The sequence below is a fragment of the Stegostoma tigrinum genome, chromosome 20 (assembly GCF_030684315.1).
Source record: "Stegostoma tigrinum isolate sSteTig4 chromosome 20, sSteTig4.hap1, whole genome shotgun sequence".
NCBI classification, from domain to species: Eukaryota; Metazoa; Chordata; class Chondrichthyes; order Orectolobiformes; family Stegostomatidae; genus Stegostoma; species Stegostoma tigrinum.
The window spans coordinates 42,295,389-42,321,949 of record NC_081373.1 but is presented as its reverse complement, the minus strand read 5'-3'; the positions used below and the strand labels follow the sequence as shown (position 1 = coordinate 42,321,949).

General features: G+C 44.8%; 2 protein-coding genes across 9 annotated transcripts in view; one reads left to right on the top strand and one right to left on the bottom strand.

Annotated features, from left to right (window-relative positions):
* LOC125461702 (myoferlin-like) overlaps window positions 1-2,463 on the top strand; it is a 204,356-nt gene extending 201,893 nt beyond the window's left edge. For all 6 annotated transcript variants that reach the window (XM_059653127.1, XM_048550744.2, XM_059653126.1 and 3 more), the window contains one exon: window positions 1,702-2,463. In XM_059653127.1, coding sequence (XP_059509110.1) covers window positions 1,702-1,737 — 36 coding nt within the window. In that variant the 3' untranslated portion in view covers window positions 1,738-2,463. The remainder of the gene's footprint in view (window positions 1-1,701) is intronic.
* Window positions 2,464-8,488, bottom strand: LOC125461703 (cytochrome P450 26A1). Of its 3 annotated transcripts, none has more exons than XM_048550753.1 (7): window positions 7,660-8,488; window positions 6,533-6,757; window positions 6,027-6,311; window positions 5,717-5,857; window positions 4,891-5,025; window positions 4,597-4,752; window positions 2,464-3,394 (listed from the first exon to the last, which is right to left on the bottom strand). In XM_048550753.1, exons 2-7 carry the CDS (start codon window positions 6,737-6,739, stop codon window positions 3,050-3,052), a joined length of 1,269 nt encoding a protein of 422 aa, XP_048406710.1. In that variant the 5' UTR covers window positions 6,740-6,757; window positions 7,660-8,488; the 3' UTR covers window positions 2,464-3,049. The 3 variants fall into 3 exon arrangements, with proteins under 3 accessions (XP_048406710.1, XP_048406707.1, XP_048406709.1); XM_048550750.1 differs by lacking the exon at window positions 7,660-8,488 and adding an exon at window positions 7,320-7,621; XM_048550752.1 differs by lacking the exons at window positions 4,891-5,025; window positions 7,660-8,488 and adding an exon at window positions 7,320-7,621.
* Window positions 8,489-26,561: the final 18,073 nt, after the last annotated feature.

Sequence of the window (26,561 nt, the reverse complement as noted above, 5' to 3'; positions counted from 1 at the left end):
TTGGACTGCTACACAATCTGCAACTTCAGCCTGGCATATCCCACATTCTACCAACAAGGAAGAACAGAGGTCTAAATTATTTTTTAAACAGGGAAAAGCTCCAGAAATCTGAAGCACAAAGGGAATTGGGAGAGTTCTGGTTTGGAATTCTGTTAAGGATAACATGCAGGCTCAGTTGGCAGTTAAAGGCAAATGCAATGTTAGCAAAAATTTCAAGAGGTCTAGAAAATGAGAGCAGAGATCTATTGTAAGGCACTGGTCAGACTGCATTTGGAATATGATGAACATTTTTGGGCCCTGGATCTAAAGAAGGATGTGCTGGCTTTGGAGAGGTCCAGAGGTTCAAGTGAATGATCCTGGTGAAGGGCTTGTTGTATGAAAAGTGGTTGAGGACTTCAAGTCTTTACCTGATTTTGGAGTTTATAAGGATGAAGGGGATCTCTTTTTGAAACTTGAAGAGTACTGAGGAGATGCCTGGATAGAGTGGATGTGGAGATGTTCTCACTGCTAGGAGAGACGATACAAGGCATAGCCTCTGAGAGAAGGGATGCTACTTTAGAATGGAAATGAGAGGGAATTGCATCAGCATGAGGATGACGATTCTGGAACACATTGCAGCAGAGGGCTGTGCAGGCCAAGTCACAGTGTATTTCAGGCCAAAATAGGTTTACGGTAGGTGAGGGGATCAAGGGTTCTGGGGACAAGGCAGGAGAATGGTGTTGAGAAACATATCAGCCATGATTGAATGTTTGAGCAGACTTGATGGGCTGAATGGCCTAACTATGCTACAAATCTTATGATCTAACAATTGAAGTAGTATTTGCACTCCTTGGATGTTGGTAATAGTGGATGCAAGACAACAGATGTATTGGTTTTTTTTTATAGTGGGGACAGTTGGTGCAATTTGCACTGCTGTTTCCATTTTCCAAGATTGCTGCTGAAGGGACTGTGGAGAGGAGGTGATGAAAATGTTCACTGGAGAACTCTACAAGTTAACCTGGTGCATGTCAAGATTGACATGATTGAAAGTGTCTATCTAGATGAGCATACTAGATTATTGTGGATTTTTAAATTGTCTCCAGTACTGAGCCAAGTGAAACTGGATGAAATCTGCATCAAATACATGATCATAGAAGAAATGACTATTCTAGTCCTTGTGAAACATAAACTCCAACTTGTTAGTCTGCATGAAGCAGAGAGGGACCGAATATAACAGTTCCTCCTGTTTTGTCACCTAGAAAACAGAATTGCAGTTGTTGCATTTAATTAAATTAGCCCAGTGTCAGTGCACCCATAACTTGGTGTGCGCAGCACATAGAGAATAAGCATGTGTGAAAAGTCACAAGTGGCTGGGTGTTACTTGACTATTACAGGCTGAGGTCATTGATTCTGCATTCAATTTCAGCTTTTCATATTTCAGTAAATAAAATCAAGTTTGCATGTTTCCTTGTATTTCTATTAATACTTTATGTCCACTGCAAGAGTTTCAGATATCAATCTCCAGCCCATCTCATTCTGTTGCATAATTCTTGGTCCAGATCCTGGGTAGCTTTGTATTGTAGCTTGTCAAATTTAAGATGACCAGCAGATATGCTGAACATGTGTCCCTGCTTTGAGAAATATTAAATGTGATGTTTGAAAGTTCAAGCTTAAATAGTGCTTTCACAATATTCACTTTTTCTAATCTTCTGTCTTCAACAGAACTACCTATCCATGAGAATTGTGAATCCTATCTAAAGGAGTTTACGATTGGCCAGTCTTCCCACAGCAGTGATTTTGTTGTATAACTAGCCCAAGAACATTCACGTTGTATGTCTACAACCTCATGGCCTCGGGTAGAAATGGACAGAGGTTAGGAGGATGACAAGATCTACGTTTTACCAAGGTTAAGCAAGGTTCATAGGGTCATGACTGGGCCATTTATCAATGATTCCATGTTAATGTGCTGACCCTGGATGACCAGGACCCTGCTGTTTTTATCCAACGTTTATGCAATTGGCTGTTTGTTTAGCAGGTGCCTGTCTAGTTATGAAATACCAGGGGAATTTTTTCTGTGCATTTGAAACAGTGAACTAAGCAGAAGTGTGTTTGAATTATGGCTATTCAAGGTGGTTGGTTTGCTAATCTGTTACAGCATAGGTTTAAACCATGTGCAAATATTAAGGGACTCTCTTTTTATCAAATAATGTCTGAAACAATTTAAACAGAAGTGTCTCCACTCAGTTTGCTTATATCCTCGTTGAATGGAAGAAACTAATGGTTGATGTTCTGAGGATTATAAATAGTGCAGCTGTGTTGTATTATGTAGTCTCTTCATGGTTTTAGTCTGATTCACTTTTGCTTAAGAATGTGGACAAAAATCAAATGTAACCTAAATGCAAAGTAAATCACTATTAATCAATGTACTATTTGTACTCTAATAACTGCAATGTTATCATCTAATAAATCATTCCACCAGTGTCAGTGTTTCTCAGTCTTTATTGCGTGCAGTCTTGTTTTTAAAAATTTCAAAGGATGGATACACCTATTATCCCTCACCATGTATTCACTTGATTCATGGCATAGTGCTTGAAATATACTTGCAATGTTTGTCAGGCTGCCAGTTCTTTTAAATTATAATATTTACATTCAAAGATTCAACATAAATTAGCAGTTGCATTACAAAACTACAATGTATTTAAATAATCCATAACCTAAAAGCAATAGTTTGAGATTACAAATCAGAATAGCTTATTTACAGAATTAACAAACAACAATTAAAATACAAGTGCGTGAAACAGTTTGACTCACGTCACTGGGCAGGAAAATTTATAATTGTTTTGTGTAGGAAATGTTTTCAACTGCACAATCTGGATAAAATTACATTTTGTGAAAATCATCTCAAAGCTGCTTTTTTGTTTTAATGAATCCAACAAGTTGTCTTCCTGAAGGCTATTTTGTGATTGGTATCCTGACTAAAATGACACTGAAATATCTGTAGACTCTACGCAAATCTAGATGCTGGTTATTGATGTTAATCTACAGAGTTCCCAAGGGTTGTGAATACAGGTCATATGTTGTACGGGAATGGTGTGAATTTCGTGGGCAAGTTGTCCACTGGATACACGGTGGGATTGGTTTTCATGGTAGGAGGCCCATTTAAAAGTTCCCAGTCACAAGCCCTGACGAGCTCCACTGTGAAGATCTTGAGGAGAATCTTGGCAAACTCTTTGCCCACACAACTCCTGGAGCCGCCTCCAAAAGGAATGTAGCTGAATCTGCAGGAATCATTTTCTGAGCAGCCCTCCATGAAGCGATCTGGGTTAAACTCATCTTTTTTTGAGAAATTTGTTGCTACGTCATGTGTGTCACAAATACTGTAAATAACATTCCAGCCTTTAGGTATCTGATATCCCTAGAAATAGAGAGGTTCAAAATAATTAAGCCAGTTTTAACTACAGACTAACACTTTGAATTGGGGTGCAAGGTTGTGATATTTTGAATTGGCTTCTTATAAAGTTAGTGTCCATTATTGTCTTGCACTTGAGTTGGGGGTGAGGGGTAAGTTTTATTTCACTTGTAAACATTATATTGTCTGACATTTTAGATTACTGTATCTAGGTAATTACTCCTCCTATTCTTGTCTTATTTTGGAGATGCACCTGACCCTTAGAAGCAGGTGAGTTGCAAAAGAAGCATGAAAACTGGTTGTAAATTATTTGAACTGATGACCTAGTCATGTAAATAACTTGGAGGTGTTACTGTTCTTCCCAGTTTTATTGACTTATCAGTTTTTAATAAATTCTGCCCCACCCCCCCACACTTTCACTTTTAGAGTTGGTGTTTTTATAGCACAAAGAGGCCCTTTAGCATTTGGCCCATTGCCTTGTATGTAATGGCATTTTAAAGTGCTGATCCAAATAGTTCTTTAAATGTTCTCAATTTTTAACCCTGTGCATGAAAAAATTTCCCAAATTTCCTATCTCTACAGTTCACATTCCCGCTCCAGTCTCTTTGTAGTTGGTTCACTCCCCTCACCACACCCCCAGACCAAGTACTGCCCTAGTGAATCTGTTCTACACCATCTCGTATAATTACATCTTTCCTGTTGTGTGGTGATCTGAAGTGTACATTGTACTCCGATTGTGACCTAATGAAGGTGTATACTCATTAAATCACAACTTCTTTGCTTGTATCTGGTACCTTGATGTACCAGGCATTTTCAGGGCCTTAACTTCTCTGTACTTAGCACTAATCAGTTAGCTCCAGTCAGAGTTTTTATGGTGTGTAATCTCGATCGGAACCATGAAGATTTTGTATTTTTGATATGTGAAATCATCTGCAGCTATGTAAAAACAAAGATTCTTTAAATGTGTAAACAGCATTATTCTATGCGCCATTGCAAAGGTGTTAAATTCGTGCGGAAATAGGCCTTTCAACCCATAACCCAAACGAAACTAGTCCCATCTGCCTCCTCCAAACCCGTTTCTCTGCAACTCGCTCCGATTCATTTACCTGTCTACTCCTGTCTACTACTTCCTCAGGCAGTTCATTCCACGCGCGAACCACCCTCCGTTTTTTGTTAAAGGCATTGGTTTGACTCCAATTTCAGCTTACATTTATCACGAAGGTTTTTAGGGCCACGCGGAATCCTCCGGGGACTGGGGGGCTGAGCCGAAGAGTTTCTTTAATAACGCTTCCGGTATATTTCAGTTGTTCGAGCAGTTCCATGGTGATGTGTGTGATCTCTGTGCCGTCGCTGTTTAGTAATCCCTGCAAAAGCGTGGAGAAGCCACATGTCAATGGAAAAGGGCGGGGGGCGGGGGGAATCAGGAGCGCTGACAGAGGCGTCGCCTTCTTAAACCCCAGCGAGCCCTGGCAATGCGCTCGACAATGTGAATATAGCTTCACCTGCTCCTGTAGTTCCCTCCTGACCTTGTGTAGTACCTCCGGGTGTAAAGCCAGGAAGGTGACCACGGAAGTAGCGGTACTGGCGGTCGTCTCATGTCCTGCAAATAACAATTCGGTAGCGGACTCCTTCAGCTCCTGTTCAGTAGCGATAATAAACACAAGTGAGGTACCGGCAAAGCGCGCATCTTCCCCCCCCATAACACAGAGACTGCCAGAAAGCGCTGAGGGAACCGGCTACAAACGGTATCAAACACAGGAATCCTCACTCTTTTAAATGTATCCGTCTTTGCTTTTTTTTAAAAATAGTTTGTTGACCTGCAGTGTGGAAGTCGGAGGGGGACTTGCCGTCGGGCAGTGTATCGGTGCTGGAGTTGTGGTTGAAGGGCAGTACGGGAGGCGGGAAGGAGACTATTCTCTACATGGCTGTATTCGGGATCAGTGTTCGGGAATAGAGTCTACATTCTGGGGATAGCATTTAGGAAGATCGGTCTGTGTTCTGCAGTGGAGACTGTGTGTTCTCGGCCGTGTCTATATTATTATTCTGGGATTAGTGTTCAGGGGATCAAGTATGTGTCTGGGAATGGCGACTGTGTTCTGGTGGGGCAGTGTCTATAATTCTGGGATTAATATTCAGGAGGGTCTGTGTTCTGGGCTCGGCGCACCGGGATTGAGGCTGTCTTGAGGCGGGGGGGGGAAGAAAACCCCGGAAGAACTGCGGATGCTGGAAATCTGAAACAAAAACAGAAATTGCTGAAAAATCTCGGCAGGTCTACGGAGTTGAGGTGTCAAAGCCAGCGACCCTTCCTCAGAGCACTGTCCTGATTACCTGTAAACGCAGGGGTTGCTCACTCTGCTCAATCAGAAGTTGCAGAGCATCTTTGAATTGCCCGGTGGATTCGCGTCTCGCCACCTTTTTCCTGATGTTCTCCTCGATTTTCGCGTGGATCACATTCCTCGCCTTCAGTCCCTGTTATCAAACAATAGTTTGATCACCACGGGCGGCCCATCGGACTCTCTAGACCCCCAGTGTCCAAACAAAAATTCTGGCGCTTCTCCGCGCCCCACCCCACCCACGTCCTACTTTCCAAGATTTATTTTTGTCTTTTTTTAAAACCGATCGTTCTCCTGCTCCTTACCCGATATAAGCCGCTGAACGGCACGTCGATGGGCAGGGAGAAGAGATTGCGGATCATCTCCTCAAAGACCTGGATGAGCTCCCGTTGAGTTTGCGGGCTGGTGTGTGTCGGTTCGAAGCCCAGCAGAATCCGCATCGCGATGCCGAACATGAGACGCTTCATTTCGGGGTAGACCAGCACAGAGGAGCCGCTGTCCAACCACCGCCGGACGCCGGCCCGGATCTCCTCGCCCATCACCGGGATGTAATTTTGCAGAGCTTCCCGCGAGAAGGCTTTCAAGATCACCTGGAATTGAAGCGAATTGGTGAGTGAGAACCGATATCTTGTCGACGCTCCGGAATTGCAAACGAATTGTAAAAGGGCGACTGGAAAGAGCACATTTGCCCCCACCACTGTTGCTATCCCAGCTTCTTCGGTTGTGGGTGATGTCACTTTATTATGGGATTCCCTGGTTAATGCCATTCGATTAGCTCAAATTCCAGGCGTTTGACCCAAACATTTCTTACCCTCTTCCTGTGTTTGTGCTCCGAATGGTGTAAGTTTGACAAGCAGCCGGCTCCCAGAATGGTCCGCACCGAGGCGGGCCATTGTACCGAGACCAGCTTGTGCTCTCCCAATAGGATCTGCTTCACGTTCTCGGCTCCCATGATCCGCACCGTCGGATTCCCGAACAGATGGGTCTTGTAGATGTAGCCGTACTTTCGCACTTTCATTTTCAGGAACTTGTATCTCTGTAAATAATGAATGCACGTTATCGGGTCGGCGCGGGGATTGGGAGGGGCTGTTGGGCATTGTGGTTCTACTTTTGTTGGTTAACTACTGGGATCGCGAAACCCAAGTGAAGGAACAAATCAAACCACCCCCCTCCCCCTCCACAGAACGTTATAAACCGCTTCTCCAATACTTCCGTTGTGATAACGAGAGACGGAAAGCGAATCAAAATTCGAGCGAGTTTAACCTGACGCACCGTGTGAAATCAATCTGGCAGCGTTTCAGACAAGACTGGGTTTTTGCAGAGAGATGCTCTCTGTTAAATTCCTGTGTTCTTCTTAGTGACAAAGAATTGCGCAAAAGTGCCTGGAATAACGTGCTGTATAATCCTTTTTACCTGCTGAGCAATATACTCCCACTGTCTTCAAAACAAATTGCTTATTCAAAAAAAAATTCAAACGCCCTCACTGTTGTCAAGTTTACCGTCTACGCTCTCGGTTTCTGCCAGAGGAAGTTGGTGGATGTTTTGGATAATTTTGAGAAAGGTGTTGTCTACAATAGGAAGTTAAGTGACGGTCTCACCTGCAGGACTAGGTGGAGGGTCTCTCCCAAGAAAGGCAGCCCCATGGAGCCCGGGGGTAGGGGCTTTTCACAGGCTGGGTCCCTTCCACTGATACAGTAAACTTCCCACAACTTCACGGCGGCCAGGAAAAGCGCCAGGGGCAACACAAAAGTGCACAGGAAGGTAGCACAAAGTGTAGCCAAGACCATTTTCGCAGCCAGTTAGCACTCAATTTTCAGTGCAGCTCTCGGAGCAGCCTCGGTCAGGTCGTATTCTGAATGAAGCGAGTGACTCTTCCCAAATGCTCACACTCCAGATTCAAACCTCCTTATAACTCCCCAGGTCCCCAGTCTCTCTTACCTTGGTCAGTTAAATTAGTTCACACAAAGTTCATCTTTCATTGTGTAGATTGTGCCATCCCTCTGACTCCGCCTGTTTCAGTGACGCTGGCCAAAAATCTTTAACCCATTGTTGGTCAGAAGTGTAGCTATCCGAAAGGGATAGCACGAGATAGATTTCTGACCGGTCTTCTCCCGAGGCTTAGGAAACTGCTACTTCAGAAAAAAATATAGATCAGGAGGATAGCGAATTCCAGCTCGCAAAATACAGGGCATGGGATACCAGCTTTTGCGATACAAAGTACAGAACCGTTATAAGTGCTTCCGTAATCCATTTCAGTTGCTTTACTTATTGCATTGTGCTCATTGTGATCTACAGAAACCCCAAGTTGGCAACTAGTCTATAAAGGGTGGGTTTGCCTTCACATTTGGACCCGGGATGTATTACATGGGAAAATATGATGATGTTCGACTTGTCCCGCTGCGCATAATTGTGTCTCATTGTAATTTGGATCAAGACACGGGCTTCGCAATCCTTTCTCGGGACAGTCAAGAACGTAATACTGAACGCGAAGTCACCTGGAGCTGAGCCCAGTTTATCTCCAAAGTATAGTTCAGATGTGATGGTTTAAAGGAAGCCTGTGGTCACTTCCGTGAGAATTGTGTGCTGCGATATCTGGGCTGTACCTGAGATTCACTATTGCATCTGGGCCGAAGGTGCTGTTGAAAAGTATGATTGCCCTGGTGACAGGCGGTCAGAGATTTGAAATGTTTCAGACCTGCCATGGGTGAGTTGCTGACCCCGCCAGTTCACAGTTGGAAGGTTCTTGATATAAAGATGAATTATGTAATTGTCATGAAAAGCCAAGATTCGCATTGACGTGGCGCAGAGTTTGAGTGACAGGAAACTAATAGCCCAACGCGGCGTTCACCCCCGGCTGCAGATTAAACCGCGCCTTCGGGTAACTCTTGAGAAATAACGACGTCATTCGGAGGTGAATTCCTCAAGTTATGATCCTGTGCAAGCCGTAGGTTCAAACCCAGGTCAGCCAGGCAAAGCAAGGTTATATCAGAAAGTAAACACGGTCGCCGTTGCCACCCACAGTTTTATAGGTACGATTACAGCAGCTATATCTCGGTGCAAAATATGTGCGCGTTTACAGCTCTATGTGAAGGCGGCCTGTCGCTGTCAAATGAAGATATTGCGTTCCTGGAAATGTGCACACAATATACAACTCGGCTGCCCCTTGTCTGAACCGCTGTGTTTACAGATTTCTACTCGGGATTGTTCTTACATTGCATTACAGTAACACCAGACGCCCTTTGCTGCAACTCCGTTGGTGAGCCATTGAATTGATATAGTGCCAAGTAATTCCAAATAAACACAGCGATCACTGAATGTTTTGACACATTTGTAGATCATGCAATAACGTTGGCCAGTTTCCCTTTAATTCCACAGTGTTATTAACTCCTTGCTGACTTAGCACTTTCTCCCAGAACTGGCCACAGATGCATTTCGGGCACTTTGCTATCAACAACTTGCCTCCTTCTTCTACCCAAATGTCGAGTTTACATTTTAGTTTAAAATGCAGAAACTACTGGGAAATGTCTGGCAGTATCTGCGGAGAGAGGGTCGGAGTTGACGTTTCCAATATGATTTCTTCCATAAGTAGCAGCTCCCGGTCCACTGTTTTAATAAAACTTAACATGTTTTCGGAAGGTCCTGGTTTTCTACCGCAGTATTTCTTTAACGTATTGCCAGGTGGGGAAGGATTGGGGTCACTTTATAGGAAACAGGTCGCAACATAGAGTGAAGCAGGAACCACAGCGCCGAGCAGTGTGGAGAGTTCCCGCGAGACACTGGGGTAATAGTCCCACCGCTTCATTGCTTGGACTGTCGCCCGTGTCGTTGACAGGAAAGGCGCTCTGAGCTGTTAGCATCAAGTGGCTAACGGCAACGTGTCCGGGGTGATACGGCCCGCTGTCCACAAACAGGTGCTGCTGCCCTTAATGCAAGTTTAAGTTTCGATTACTGGAACGCTGCACAACACCTTTTGCCCTCTATTCAGAGGCGATGATAACGTTCACAACCATCACATTCCGGCCATTACAATGCAAATTATAATTGTATGCGGACTAATATATAATGAATATTGCTACCCGCAACCGCTGATGGGGAGGGAGGTATCAGTACTTAGAGCGCTATTCAGTTGCTAATTGTCGGTTTTGAGTTCCGTTTCAGCAAGAGGTTGGCTCCTGTTCAAACTGGTTGCATGGCAGAGACAGCGTCTTCCTGAACATCCACTCATCGTTAATCCTTCAGTTACACCCACTCGTTATACCTTTCTGAACAAACCATTATTAAAACCAAATCAAACGTCATCATATTTCCCCTTTCTGTGAATCTAATGGTTGTGACTGAATATAGACTGGCACTGACTGAGGGGAATGGTTGGTGGGGTGTGATTGACCTGTTTTAAATCATCACAGACAACGAGAATTTGCCGAGAGAAAACAATAATTAGTATTGTATAAAATCGTGACAAGAAATAATGACTTTAATTGGCGGCTCACAATCCCTGTTATTTAAGGTTCACCAGGGCTGGCAGATTTTTTTCAGAGCAAAGCTAAAACGTTTAACGTGATAAAAGCTGTAGCCTCTACAGATGTCGACTTTAGCAGGAATTGCTGGAGGTGTTGTGCCTTGTGAATATTCAGCGGTGGGGGCAGGGGTGGTTTTTGTCAATGCGCTTTCTACAGTAAACGCTCGAATAAGTGAGTTATGCTGAGTAGTTGCAGCATTTTCTGTTTTCATCTAAAACTCTCTGCTTTGCTCCCATTATCACAGTTCCCATTATCAAAGTCCAACAGTACGGACTCTTGGCGAATGACTGGAAATTAACACAAAATGCTGTAATTCTTGTTTTATTTTAACACATCATTCAAAATCCACAGCATAATTCCAAAAGCAGGCGGTCGTAGTCACACCGTATCAAGAGACTGTGGGAAAAAAATAGCACGGTGTCCGTCGTTATCACTGCTGCCTCACAGCGTAACGACCCGAGTTCGATTCCCGTGTAGCATTTGCACATGTCCACGTGTGTTTTCGCCGAGTGCCCCAGTTTCCTCCCACAGTTAAGAAGATGTGCAAGTTTGGTGGATTGGCCATGCTAAATTGCCTGTAATGTTCAGGGATGTGTAGGTTAGATGCATTAACCGCAGGAAGTGTAGGGGGACGGTACTGAGTGGGATGCTCTTCAGGGAGTCGGTGTGGACTTGTATCCACACTGTGGGGCCTTCCATGATTTCAGTAGTATTCTGAAAGAATCGTGGCAGCAAAAGCAGCCCCCATATTCAAAGGGGTGTTGGATGAATACTTAAATGAGCAATATTTTCTAGGGTCACGGATAGTGGGACTAACTGCTTGGTATTTTCAGAGATACGGTGCGAACACGATGGACCGAATGTCCTTGCTGTGATGCGTGACTCTAGCTGCAGCCTAAGACTTTGAAATTCATTGTTTTGTGCTAAATGAAACGGTGGAAATGTTGCAGAGTGAATCGCCAAGCCCACGACTGTATATTCAAAAAGATGACGATGTCAGCCTTAATAATTGTTCAACAAAAATAGTACTGATGTGTTTCTTGAAATATGTCGCTGTCGAAATCTGGTTCAGCTTAAATCGCTTATTTCAAAACAGACTGAATAGCGGGTAGAAGACGGAGCGAATGGATGAATGCCAGTATAACTAGGCACTACAGCTGTGTACTTAAGAGCCACAAAATACACCGGGGTCATATGTTGTTAAATGTTTCTCCTGTAATACATCTATATGCAATGTGAACATTGCAAAATGATCTATTAACTATGTACATGTACCTGATCCAAGCATAGCATTCCATTGTACCAAATCACTTCACATCACTTAATCTAAGGTTTTAAATGCAGGACCCCCATCCAAACAAAACTTTCTCAAAGTGATTTCCGCATACCACGTAGCAACAGTATATTAGAAATGTATTTCGTTTAGGGTGAATTGCCGATAGTTGATGAGACGGCCATGTTATAGGCTTTACATTTAACTGTAACAGTTTTGAAACGAGGCATAGCTGGCAAAGCGCTTGTCGGGATTCAACTGCAGATCCTTAAACTAATTTATAAATGTCTGCTTTACTATGGTTGGTCAAATCTGTCTTTATAAAGGTATACAGATACCTCATTGTTCAGCATTCGGGCGGCGAGGCTGTTCTCTTTGCAGATTGGAATGGACCAGTTATTTATTAATCAATGTTATGCTCATTCCGTCATGGTCATTTGTCTGGGGTCCCCAGCAAATGGGGTAATTATGGGTTGTAGCAACAATTCATAACGATGATGACCTCGCAAGACAGTCGCTTCCTCAGTGGTCTAACGTTAGAGTTTGTCATTTAAAACATACGCACAGATCCTCACATTAACCTACAGTAGTTTTTTTTTCTCCAGTATTTCCATGTTGTTTCGCCAGCGTTACCGACAGATTGCATATTTTCCGAGCCTTTTCGTTGGATGTGGACCTATTTAATCCAGCTCGTCGTATTTACTACTCGCTGAGCCCCTAGTTTAGCCTAGAGGTGAGGTGTGTAACTTCCCATTCTATAAAAGGTTACAATAACCTGTGAAATGTAGTTTGAAGCTGGGATTCCTGTAGATTGCCCGTCCCGAGAGCAGGGGGACACACGGTTCTTCTTCGGCCCTGAGGCCTGTTCCCGTCCTCAGCTAGTACTGACCGCAATCTGACCCAAAAGACGAACCGTGACATTTGCGTGAACTTTGCTAGAAACGTCGTCAAGTTCACTGTCCGTCAAATAAACGGATCTGTGGGAGGAGCTGTTGGACGCAGAGATAGCGTCGAAATCCCACATCATCTGATCCCCGCACCGATTTAAAATCAGATCATACCAAAGCGCCGATAACCCGATGTTAGAGCGACTAACAAGTTATAAGCTCGCCTGTTTCCTGTGCCCTGTGGTGTATCTTCCTGCGCTGTGTATTAGCTATTTCTTTTATTTACTAAAACGATTCGTCGCAAAAGAAGCGAAATGATATCGCGGCTTCTTACATGTTTAGAATTCACAGATCGAGAGCAATGTGTCAAATCCACGAAAGAAAATGTGTGGATTCTGTCATGATAGGACGAGGAATGACAAGCGTTGCGAAATCGACAATGGGCCAGTCAACTTGAGGGTGGGGAGTTCGCCCGAGCTTTTATCCTGAAGGAACGTAAAACGCGTTGTTATAGTTGGGTACAAAATAAGTCCGAGAATCTTGACACTTCCGAATGCAAGTGTGTTTTTTCTTTCCTCAGCGGTAAGGATAACTGACCGCATTACAGCCATGCATATGGACGTTTCCACAAACCCACCCGAACGCTGGCGAATACGTTCGAAAATACTGTTAGTTTTGTACTTTTTTCCCCCAAATGCTTACACCTAATTTCTTTACGTTTATTTCCACTCCGTTTGTCATTGCTATTTCTGTCCGATTTAACCATTCTCGCAGCTAAAGGTTTCGGGATCCGGATTCATATTTCCCACGTACTTTCTATCTGACCGTGAGGAGTCATCTTAATAGCAAGGTCACAAGGACACGTGCTTCCAGTTCATTCAAGGGTCAGCCAATAATACAGGCAATGCACACCAGTCGGACAAACAAGTGTCTACAACACAACCTAACCGAATCCCGAGACAGTAAAAAAAATTAAGAGGCACCAAAGAAAATATTTCCCCAATCCCGACTAATTTTTTTTGACCCGAAAATGTTATTTTAACAAGTGTTTGCTAACACAAGTAATACAAGTCAATCTTTTGCTTCGTGGCTGTCAACTCTACAATGAATCAACAGGTTGATGCTTCAATGATTAAGCTTTTTTTTGCTCTTCATTTAAGAATTGCGTGCACTGTTAGGCCTGTACCCATTGAATCCTTAAAGCGCTCCATTATACTCGACATTTTGCGGAATGTTCTTTTCTTTACAGTAAATGCTACTGGCAAATTCTTTAACTCTTGATCAATGACAGGTGTCAGCTTTGGTACTGATGTGACATGTTCAGGATTGTGTCTTGACGATTCCACTGATGTGTTATTTTAGCAACTATCACGCATGGAATAGAAAGTTTCAACTCAAAAGCTTTTATTTGCAGTCATTTTACAATTTGTCTCATGGCATTCTCACCTGAGTTAGAAGTTTTTGAGTTCCAGCCCAATTCCAGCACATAATCCTAGGCTAACATTTCAGTGCTAGACTGGTAGAGTTTTGCATTAAGCATTTTATTTGAAGAGCAAGGGTGTGTGACATAGAATGTATTTTAGAAATTTCAAGAGTACAAGTGTTGTATTTCAGCATCTGAGAAAACAACATGCTGTTTGGAGAAAAGATAAATTTTATTACACTTCCTGTAATATTCATTTTTAAATGTTTTGGAATGCACTTTTACAAATTTTATGATTTTTTCGGGGAAAAGTTTCAATTCCACAATAAATTCAGTGAAAAGAAAACAAATTATCTGGTCATGCCTTTTATTGCAGTTATACATTTTTGCTGCATGCATTCTGGTTGTTTCCTTCATTACTACAGTGAATAACATTTAAAAATACTCTGTTAACAACACAAAACCTTAGGAAATCTAGGGGGTTGGGAAACATAGCTGTAAATTCTTTCATTAATTCCAACAACTTAAATTCCACATGGTGGATGGAAATATTGTAATAAAATTGTAAGTACTTAAAAGACTTTTGCTGATGTGCTAGCAAATAAATTTCAACTAAATTGCAGTTGCTTGATGATTTCAATGTTAATAATCAATTATGTATTAAATTGAACAGTTGTCTTATTATCTACAGTTATAACATAAATCCAACATCTGTGTTAACTCCGTGGATGTCCCTGTTTATTTATCAAGTCTTGTTCTTAGACAGTTACTTAGGATCAAGGATAACTTGCTTCCACTCTAGTTTGATGGGTTCTGAGATAGCTGGTAAGTTCAGTACATGATCTGCACATTCTGCCCCATTCAGGGTAGCAGGTGATTGCAGGATCCAATAGATGAGTTGCTGGGAGATTTATGCGCTGCCTCTAATAACACAACTTTATTGCATGTACTTACAATGAAATCTTTCCATGCGTTCAGTGTCTTCCCAAATGGACTTGCCCTGTTTTGATCTTTCACAAGCCAGGATCTCCATGAGGCCACAGGGACATTTGACCTCTTCAGGACCTCCTTAAACTGTTTATGCTGTCTCCCAGGGTATCCTCGGCCATAATGCAGTTTGGAATTCCTAAGTCTATCCTGTGGGTGTTGATCCTACAAACGACATACCCTGCTCAATGGTTCTCATATTCAGTCATGAGAGCCTTCGTACTGGGCAAATTGGCTTGAAAGAGAAGACTGCTATAGAACTACCGTTCTTGCCACCAAATTTGGAGAATCTTGTGAAGGCACCATTGTAGTTACTTCTCCTGTACTGTAGATTATTGGAGTATTCAGGGTGTGGGGATCACCGTTGCCTGAAAAGCCATAATCTTACTCTTGGGTTTGTGATCAATTACCTCTGATACTCTTTTCCTTAAAATGATTACTGACTGAATGCATGCCAACATGGGCCAATTGCTCATTACAGTTTGCCTTCTGGAACATAGAACATAGAACATAGAACAGTACAGCACAGAACAGGCCCTTCAGCCCACAATGTTGTGCCGACCATTGATCCTCATGTATGCACCCTCAAATTTCTGTGACCATATACATGTCCAGCAGTCTCTTAAATGACCCCAATGACCTTGCTTCCACAACTGCTGCTGGCAACGCATTCCATGCTCTCACAACTCTCTGCGTAAAGAACCTGCCTCTGACATCCCCTCTATACTTTCCACCAACCAGCTTAAAACTATGACCCCTCGTGCTAGCCATTTCTGCCCTGGGAAATAGTCTCTGGCTATCAACTCTATCTATGCCTCTCATTATCTTGTATACCTCAATTAGGTCCCCTCTCCTCCTCCTTTTCTCCAATGAAAAGAGACCGAGCTCAGTCAACCTCTCTTCATAAGATAAGCCCTCCAGTCCAGGCAGCATCCTGGTAAACCTCCTCTGAACCCTCTCCAAAGCATCCACATCTTTCCTATAATAGGGCGCCCAGAACTGGACACAGTATTCCAAGTGCGGTCTAACCAAAGTTTTATAGAGCTGCAACAAGATCTCACGACTCTTAAACTCAATCCCCCATATGCTTTCTTAACAACCCTGTCCACTTGGGTGGCCATTTTAAGGGATCTATCTATCTGCACACCAAGATCCCTCTGTTCCTCCACACTGCCAAGAATCCTATCCTTAATCCTGTACTCAGCTTTCAAATTCGACCTTCCAAAATGCATCACCTCGCATTTATCCAGGTTGAACTCCATCTGCCACCTCTCAGCCCATCTCTGCATCCTGTCAATGTCCTGCTGCAGCCTACAACAGCCCTCTACACTGTCAACGACACCTCCGACCTTTGTGTCATCTGCAAACTTGCTGACCCATCCTTCAATTCCCTCGTCCAAGTCATTAATAAAAATTACAAACAGTAGAGGCCCAAGGACAGAGCCCTGTGGAACTCCACTCACCACTGACTTCCAGGCAGAGTATTTTCCTTCTACTACCACTCGCTGTCTTCTGTTGGCCAGCCAATTCTGTATCCAAGCAGCTAAGTTCCCCTGTATCCCATTCCTCCTGACCTTCTGAATGAGCCTACCATGGGGAACTTTATCAAATGCCTTACTGAAGTCCATATACACCACATCCACAGCTCGACCCTCATCAACTTTTCTAGTCACATCCTCAAAAAACTCGATAAGGTTTGTAAGGCATGACCTACCCCTCACAAAGCCGTGTTGACTGTATTTGATCAAGCCATGCTCTTCCAGATGGTCATAAATCTTATCCCTCAGAATCCTTTCTAACACCTTGCAGACGACAGACGTGAGACTTACCGGTCTATAATTGCCGGGGATTTCCCTATTTCCTTTCTTGAAGAGAGGAATTACATTTGCCTCTCTCCAGTCCTCAGGTACGACTCCAGTGGAGAGCGAGGATGCAAAGATCTTGGCAAGTGGCGAAGCAATTGCATTTCTCGCTTCCCAAAGCAGCCGAGGACAAATCTGATCCGGGCCTGGCGACTTGTCAATCTTAATGTTTGACAAAATTTTCAGCACATCAGCTTCGTCTATCTCTATCCATTCCAGCATGCACACCTGCTCTTCAAAGGTTTCATTCACTACAAAGTTCGTTTCTTTCGTAAAGACAGAAGCAAAAAACTCATTTAGGGCTTCCCCTACCTCCTCAGGCTCCACACACAAGTTCCCTATGCTATCCCTGATCGGCCCTACTCTTTCTTTGACCATTCTCTTATTCCTCACGTAGGTGTAAAATGCCTTTGTGTTTTCCCGGATTCCTTCTGCCAAGCCTTTCTCGTGCCCCCTCCTGGCTCTCCTCAGACCATTTTTGAGCTCCTTCCTTGCCTGCATGTAATCCTCTCTAGCTGAACTTGACCCTAGCTTCCTCAACCTTATGTAAGCTACCTTCTTCCTTTTCACTAGAAGCTCCACCACTCTCGTCATCCAAGGTTCCTTAATCTTACCCCTTCTTGCCTGTCTCAGAGGGACATATTTACTCATCACTCCCAACAACTGTTCCTTAAACCGTCTCCACATGTCTATAGTTCCCTTACCATGGAACAACTGCTCCCAGTCCATGCTTCCATGCTTCTGTACATGTAATCAATATTTCTGCATTTTCAACAGCCTTACCTAATGCAGGGCTGTAAATGCAGAGTTGTTAATTGGTTTAGAATATTATAATGTTGCCACATGATATTTAATGGATAATTTTAGTTTAGAATCTAAATTGGTACTCAAAAGGGCAAATTTGCCACCATCAGTGTGTGCAATATTCAAGATGGACTAAAGAGAATAAAATGTCATCCTGTATTTAAAAATAACAATGACTCATGTATGGATATTTCTTTGCTTCTTCAAACCAAAGGTCGAAGAATTGTCGGATAAGCCTCAGCAAAAAAAGTTGTACCTTGAAAAAGGCAGTGTCCCTCAATTAATTGCTTTAAGAGACATGAGTATTTAATTATTTAATTATTTGTGCAATTATTTCGAAGAAAGGATCATTCCAGTGCTGACAGATACAGGGCAAATGTGAACCTTCAACTGGACTGATGTTGCAGATATCTAAACCATAACACAAAATGTGAACTATATATCACTCAAATTGCTTTGAATTTAGCAATGTTTTACACTGATGTATAATTCAGACAATACTGAGCTCTCCTCTATTTCCCTGAAACCACTCCCCGCTCAACACCCTCTACACCCCCACCCCACCAACCCACCCATTACTAGTTCATCAGGTTCCAAGCGATTGATTGTGATAGGGGACTCACTTGTCAGAGGCACAGACAGAATTTTCTGCAGCCGACAGTGAGAAATCAGAATGGTGTGTTGCCTCCCTGGTGCATGCTCAAGGATATCTCAGAGAAGGTGCAGAATATTCTCAAAGGGGAGAGAGACCTGCAGGAGGTCGTGTACACTTTGGAATTAATCACATAAGGAGAGAAAAGGATGAGATTCTGAAGAAAGAATGTAGGAAGTTAGGCAGGAATTTAAAAACGAGGTCTTCAACAGTATTAATATCTGGATTACTCCCAGACTCATGGGCTAGTGAGGGTAGGAATAGGAGGATGGAGCAGATGAATGCATGGTCGAGGAGCTGGTACAGGGAAGGAAGATTCACGTTTTTGGATCATTGGAATCACTCCTGGAGTGGAAGTGACCTGTATAAAAAGGGCAAATTGCACTGGAATTGGATGGTGACAAATATATTGGCAGGGAGATTTGCTAGAGCTGCTCAGGAGGATTTAAACTAGGAATTGGAGGGGACTGCGAGGTTGGTGGTGGGCCCCAGGGAGAAAAGAGATCAATCTGAGACTGGTACAGTTGGGGAAAGGAGCAAATGAAACAGTCAGGGTGAGGCAGGACAGAAAAATTAAACTGCACCTATTGCAATGCAAGAGGCTTAAGAGCTAAGGCAGATGAACTCAGGATATGGTTGGGAACATGGCACTGGGATATCATAACAATTATAGGCACTATATAGTGGCTCAGGACAGAAAGAGCTGCCAGCTTAATGTTCCAGGGTATAGATGGCTTTCGGAAGGAGAGCAAGAAAAGAGGGGGAGCGGAGTTTTCGATCAGGAATAACATTACAACTGTACTTAGAGAAGATATTCCTGGGAATACATCCAAGGAAGTTACTTGGGTTGAACTGAGAAATAGGAAAAGGATTGTCACCTTACTGGGATTGTACTATAGACCCCCTCCCCCCTCCAATGCTCAGTGAGAAATCGAGAAACATTTGTAAGGAGATTTCATTTATCTGTAAGGATAATACAGTGGTTATGATTTTAACTTTCCAAACATAAACTGGGACGCCCATAAGGCTTGGATGGTGAGGAATTTATTGTGTGTGTACAAGAAAATTTTCTGATTCAGTATGTGGATGTACCTACGAGAGAAGGTGCAAAACTTGACCTGCTCTTGGGAAATAAGGCAGGGCAGGTGACTGAGGTGTCGGTTGGGGAGCACTTTAGGGCCAGCAACCATAATTCTGTTAGTTTTAAAATAGTGATAGGAAAAGTTAGAGTAGATCCAAAGGTTAGAGTTCTAAAATGAAGGAAGACCAATTTTGACAGTAATAGGCAAGAACTTCCAAACGTTGATTGGGGGCCAATGTTTGCAGGTCAAGGGATGGCTGGAAAATGGGAAACATTCAAAAATGAGATAACCAGATTCCAGGGACAGTACTTTCCCGTTAGGCTGAAGGGCAAGGCTTGTAGGCGTAGGGAATGCTGGATGACTAGGGAAGTTGAGGTTTTGGTCAAGAGAAAGAATGAAACATATGTCAGGTACAGACAGCAGATGTCGAGTGAATTCTTAGAAGTGTACAAAGGCAGGAGGAGTATACTTAAGAGGGAAATCGGGAGGGCAAAAAAGGGACATGAGAAAGCTTTGGCAAATAGGATTAAGAAGAATCCAAAGGGATTTCATCAATACTTTAAGGACAAAAAGGTAACTGGGGAGAGAATAGGGCCCCTTAAAGATTAGCAGGGTCGCCAATGTGTGGAACCGCAGGAGATGGGGGAGATACTAAATGAGTATTCTGCAACAGTGTTTACTATGGAGAAGGATATGGAAGATAGAGAACATGGGGAAATAAATAGCAACATCTTAATAGATGCCCATATTACAGAGGAGGAGGCGCTGGATGTCATAAAACACAGAAAGGTAAAGAAATCCCCGGAACTTGATCAAGCACACCCTAGAACTCTGTGGTGAGCGAGGGACGTGATTGCTGGGCCACTTACTGAGACATTTGTATTATGAATAACCACAGGCAAGGTGCCAGAAGACCGGAGGTTGTCTAATGTGGTGCCACTGTTTACGAAGGTGGTAAGGAAAAGCCAGGGAACTACAGACATTGATGTAAGGCAAGTTGTTTGACGGAATCCTGGGTGTAGGATTTACGTGTGGGATAGTCAACATGGCTTTGGGTGTGAGAAGTCATGTCTCACTAACTTGTTTGAGTTTTTTGAAGACATAACAAAGAGGAATGATGTGAGCAGAATGATGGATATGACCTATATGGACTTCAGTAAGATGTAAGATGAGGTTCCTCAAGGTAGATTGGCTAGGAAGGATAGATCAGTTGGAATACAGGGAGAGCAAGCCATTTCGATACAGAGCTGGCTCAAAGGCAGAAGATGAATGGTGGTGGAGAAGGTTTGCTTTTCAAACTGGAGGCCTGTGACAGAGGTGTACCACAAGGATGGGTTCTGGTCCACTGCTTTTCATCATTTATATAAATAATTTGGATGTGAACAAAGAAGATATGGTTCATAAGTTTGTAGATGACACCAGAATTGGAGTGCTAATGGGAACTGCAGATGCTGGAGAATCCAAGATAATAAAATGTGAGGCTGGATGAACACAGCAGGCCCAGCAGCATCTCAGGAGCACAAAAGCTGACTTTTCGGGCCTAGACCCTTCGTCAGAGAGGGGGATGGGGTGAGGGTTCTGGAATAAATAGGGAGAGAGGGGGAGGCGGACCGAAGATGGAGAGAAAAGAAGATAGGTGGAGAGGAGAGTATAGGTGGGGAGGTAGGGAGGGGATAGGTCAGTCCAGGGAAGATGGACAGGTCAAGGAGGTGGGATGAGGTTAGTAGGTAGATGGGGGTGCGGCTTGGGGTGGGAGGAAGGGATGGGTGAGAGGAAGAACAGGTTAGGGAAGCAGAGACAGGTTTTGGGATGCAGTGGGTGGGGGGAAAGAGCTGGGCTGGTTGTGTGGTGCAGTGGGGGCAAGGGGACGAACTGGGCTGGTTTTGGCATGCGGTGGGGAAAGGGGATATTTTGAAGCTGGTGAAGTCCACATTGATACCATTGGGCTGCAGGGTTCCCAAGCGGAATATGAGTTGCTGTTCCTGCAACCTTCGGGTGGCATCATTGTGGCACTGCAGGAGGCCCATGATGGACATGTCATCTAAAGAATGGGAGGGGGGAGTCGAAGTGGTTTGCGACTGGGAGGTACAGTTGTTTATTGCGAACCAAGCAGAGGTGTTCTGCAAAGCGGTCCCCAAGCCTCCGCTTGGTTTCCCCAATGTAGAGGAAGCCACACCAGGTACAATGGATGCAGTATACCACATTGGCAGATGTGCAGGCGAGACATTAACGGCCTCAACCTCTCCACCCCTCTCACCCACTCCAACCTCTCCCCCGCAGAACGGGCAGCCCTCCGCTCCAACCCCAACCTCACCATCAAACCCACAGACAAGGGTGGCGCAGTGGTAGTTTGGCGCACTGACCTCTACATCGTCGAGGCCAAACGCCAACTCTCCGACACCACCTCCTACCGCCCCCTCTATCATGACCCCACCCCCGAGCACCAAACCATCATCTCCAACACCATTCATGACCTCATCACCTCAGGAGACCACCCACCCACAGCCTCCAACCTCATTGTTCCCCAACCCCGCACGGCCCGTTTCTATCTCCTTGCCAAAATCCACAAACCTGCCTGCCCTGGTCGACCCATTGTCTCAGCCTGCTCCTGCCCCACCGAACTCATCTCCACCTATCTGAACTCCATTTTCTCCCCTTTGGTCCAGGAACTCCCTACCTATGTCCGTGACACCACCCATGCCCTCCACCTCCTCCAGCACTTCCAATTCCCTGGCCCCCAACACCTCATATTCACCATGGACGTCCAGTCCCTATACACCTGTATTCCGCATGCAGATGGCCTGAAGGCCCTCCGCTTCTTCCTGTCCCGCAGGCCTGACCAGTCCCCCTCCACCGACACTCTCATCCGCCTAGCTGAACTCGTCCTCATACTCAACAACTTCTCTTTTGACTCCTCCCACTTCCTACAGACTAAGGGGGTGGTCATGGGCACCCGCATGGGCCCCAGCTATGCCTGCCTCTTTGTAGGTTACGTGGAACAGTCCCTCTTCCGCACCTACACAGGCCCCAAACCCCACCTCTTCCTCCGGTACATTGATGACTGTATCGGCGCCGCCTCTTGCTCCCCAGAGGAGCTCGAACAGTTCATCCACTTCACCAACACCTTCCACCCCACACCTCCTCCCTCACCCCTATCCCAGGCCCCAAGATGACTTTCCATATTGAGCAGATATTCACCTGCACATCTGGCAATGTGGTATACTGTATCCATTGTACCCGGTGTGGCTTCCTCTACATTGGGGAAACCAAGCGGGGGCTTGGGGACCACTTTGCAGAATACCTCCGCTCGGTTCGCAATAAACAACTGCACCTCCCAGTCGCAAACCATTTCCACTCCCCTTCCCATTCTTTAGAAGAAATGTCCATCATGAACCTTAAGTTCACCTGGGCCATCTCCAGCACGTCCCTCATATTCCTGGACTTCTCAGTCTCCATCTCGGGCAACCAGCTTGTAACTGATGTCCATTTCAAGCCCACTGTCTCCCACAGCTACCTAGAATACACCTCCTCCCACCCAACCTCCTGCAAAAATTCCATCCCCTATTCCCAATTCCTCCGCCTCCGCCACATCTGCTCCCACGATGAGGCATTCCAATTCCACACATCCCAGATGTCCAAGTTGTTCAAGGACCGCAACTTTCCCCCCACAGTGGTCAAGAACGCCCTTGACCGTGTCTCCCGCATTTCCCGCAACACGTCCCTCACACCCCGCCCCCGCCACAACCGCCCAAAGAGGATCCCCCTCATTCTCACACACCACCCCACCAAGCTCCGGATACAACGCATCATCCTCTGGCACTTCCGCCATCTACAATCCGACATTTTTCCATCCCCACCCTTGTCTGCTTTCCAGATAGGCCACTCTCTCCGTGACTCCCTTGTTCGCTCCGCACTGCCCTCCAACGCCACCACACCCGCCACCATCCCCTGCAACCATAGGAAATGCTACACTTGCCCCCACACCTCCTCCCTCACCCCTATCCCAGGGCCCAAGATGACTTTTCATATTAAGCAGATGTTCACCTGCACATCTGCCAATGTGGTATACTGCATCCATTGTACCCGGTGTGGCTTCCTCTACATTGGGGAAACCAAGCGGAGGCTTGGGGACCGCTTTGCAGAACACCTTCGCTCGGTTCGCAATAAACAACTGCACCTCCCAGTTGCAAACCATTTCCACTCCCCCTCCCATTCTTTAGAAGAAATGTCCATCATGGGCCTTCTGCAGTGCCACAATGATGCCACCCGAAGATTGCAGGAACAGCAACTCATATTCCGCTTGGGAACCCTGCAGCCCAATGGTATCAATGTGGACTTCACCAGCTTCAAAATCTCCCCTTTCCCCACCGCATCCCAAAACCAGCCCAGTTCGTCCCCTCCACCCACTGCATCCCAAAACCAGTCCAACCTGTCTCTGCTTCCCTAACCTGTTCTTCCTCTCACCCATCCCTTCCTCCCACCCCAAGCCACACCTCCATCTCCTACCTACTAACCTCATCCCACCTCCTTGACCTGTCCATCTTCCCTGGGCTGACCTATCCCCTCCCTACCTCCCCACCTATACTCTCCTCTCCACCTATCTTCTTTTCTCTCCATCTTCGGTCCGCCTCCCCCTCTCTCCCTATTTATTCCAGAACCCTCACCCCATTTCCCTCTCTGACGAAGGGTCTAGGCCCGAAACGTCAGCTTTTGTGCTCCTGAGATGCTGCTGGGCCTGCTGTGTTCATCCAGCCTCACATTTTATTAACCAGAATTGGAGGTCTAGTGGACAGCAAAAGTTACCTCAGAGTACAGTGAGACCTTGACAAGATGGGTCAATAGGGTGAGGAGTGGCAGATGGAGTTTAATTTAGATCAATGTGAGGTGCTGTATTTAGAAAAGGCAAATCAGGTCAGGACTATACACTTAATGGTAAGGTCCTGGGGAGTACTGTTGAACAAAGAGACCTTGGAGTGCAGGTTCACCCCTTCAAAGTGGAATCACAGGTAGATAAGATAGTGAAGAAGGCATTTGGTTTGCTTGCCTTTGTGGGACAGTGCATTGAGTATAGGAGTTGTGAGGACATTGGAAAGGCCACTTTTGGAATACTGTGTGCAATTCTGGTCACCCTGCTTTTGGAAGGATGTTGTAAAATTTGCAAGTGTTAAGACAGGATTTACAAGAATGTTGCCTGTGTCGGATGGTTTTGCCTAAAGGGAGAAGCTAAATAGGCTGGGGTTATTTTCCCTGGAGTATAGAGGTTTATAAAATCAGGAGGGACATGGACAGGGTAAATAGACAAGGTCTGTTCCCCAGGATGGGGGAGTCCAAAACTAGAGGGCATAGGTTTAAGGTGACCCAAGGGCCAACTTCTTCACGCAGAGGATAGTGAGTGTATGGAATGAGCTACCAGAGGAAGTGATGGAGGCTAGTACAAGTACAACATTTAAAAGGTGTCTGGATTGGTATATGAATAGAAAGGATTGACAGGGATATAGGCCAAATGCTGGCAAATTGGACTAGATTTATCTAGGATATCTTGTCAACCTGGATGAGTTGGAGCGAACGGTCAGTTTCTGTGCTGTATAAGTCTATCACTCTACGAATGCTGGATCACATCACGAATGCCAGTTGTGGAAGGTAAAGCAATGTTATTTCATCCGCAGTAAAACTGTAGTCCCAAACATATCATAGCAAATGGGATTGAAAGAGTATTTTACTTTTGGATTCCCCACCGAAACGTTTAAAATAAATCATTGCAATCATAACAAGCACAGAACTCCATTATGGGTAGGATCATTACACATTTATAACATGTCCACACTTGTTGGGTAGTTACAAGTTGGGTAAACACTGCATGAAATTATAAGTCATGCTGTTAAGGAGAGTCTGAGGGCATAGTTGGTCTAATGTCAGCTCCGATTTTTGTTTCAATCCGAATGAGTACTGCTTCCCGATTTGCAGTATCTGCAGTTCTTTCGGTTGCTGTTTAGTACTGTTTCGGCAGTTGCCCCGTGCTGTCTGAATGGGAGCATGAACAAATCAGTCATATTGTGTAGAGATCTGACGCCTTGTCCGCATTGAATTAGCTGCTTCAGCGCAATGGGAGTCACCCTGCTAAAACTGGTCTCAGGGATGTGAGACTCGGGTAGACCCCACATTGCAATGACTCCAGGGTCCACAGGTAATCTCTGGGTTAGTACGTGAAGGCTATCACGAGTTCTGTTTCTCCCCTTTTCGTTAATGGGCTAGCTTGATGTTGAGACACGTGAGGGAAGCCCAGGTTCGGGATCTGCACGGTTAGCTGCTGATCTCAGCGGGTGCAGCAAATGACCTGGATGCCCCGGGCTAGGGAGGACGGATTTCTGCTGGTGATTATTATCCAATAATCCCTGCAGGGAAGTCTACTCTTGTGTAAATGCGGAGTGAAGAAACTGAGCTGAGAAACCTTTCTGAACCCAGCAAACTCAACAAATAATTCCACTCCACCCCCATGATCCGGCCGCGCAGCGGAATTCAATAAAACTTCTCAGTTTAATGTTCAGGCTTACGGCTGCACACTGGGGTAGTTTCAGATTTAAGGATTAGGTCGCGGTTGCAGGCTTTTGTCGTTTGCACTGAAACAAAGAGTTGGTCTGTGGACAACTGCCCCTGTAGCAGGAGGTATGATCCGGCTCTGTACGTGCAGCAGATGACTGCTGAGCAGGTATCGGTCAGGTATACATCAAGATATGAGGCTGCTTGGTTTGAGGGTGACTAAGGAAACAGAGGGCTGATGTTTACTGGAAGAGAAAAATGTGAACGGAAACGAGGTGTTTTATTTTCTTAGAGATGCGCTCACTCGAGAAGAGGACCGTTCTGTTCATACAGAGCTTTTGTCGTTCACCAGCGAACGGAGGGGAAGTATTGGGTATATATCTTGACGCAGATTTCAGATACACAAACCAGCAAAAACGGGCAAAACGTCTCGTTCACTTTAGCCACTGGTTTTTAATGCCTCCTATCAGAGTTTACAAAGTACCAGTCCACTACGTTTGAAATCGTTAGTCTCAATTTTGTAAATAAAAACAATGTTTCCGAACTAACTATTTCATATGCAAGATTAAAATTGCAACGCCTTATGCCCACGGGCTCTCATGCATTGATAACTAAACATTTTTCTACTCAATTACATTTATTAATGAAATGTTACGCCAGACAACAATTGCTACATTTCCACCACATTGTCACATGTGAATGGAGAACCTAGCAGACATATTAAAAGACTTCAATGACGCGGGATAATTTATCCTACATAATAGCCTGTTTCTGCAGCTCTCCTTGCACGGAATTCGTGCTAATCGCGTGGGA

Excerpts from the sequence above, each read along its gene's own strand:
- LOC125461703 (XM_048550750.1), bottom strand. The coding sequence starts at position 7,508 with ATGGTCTTGGCTACACTTTGTGCTACCTTCCTGTGCACTTTTGTGTTG. Across the intron at positions 6,312-6,532 it reads AGCACAAACACAGGAAGAGG|GTGATCTTGAAAGCCTTCTC; the intron begins GTAAGAAATGTT and ends CTTCAATTCCAG. Across the intron at positions 5,858-6,026 it reads CGTTCAGCGGCTTATATCGG|GGACTGAAGGCGAGGAATGT; the intron begins GTAAGGAGCAGG and ends GTTTGATAACAG.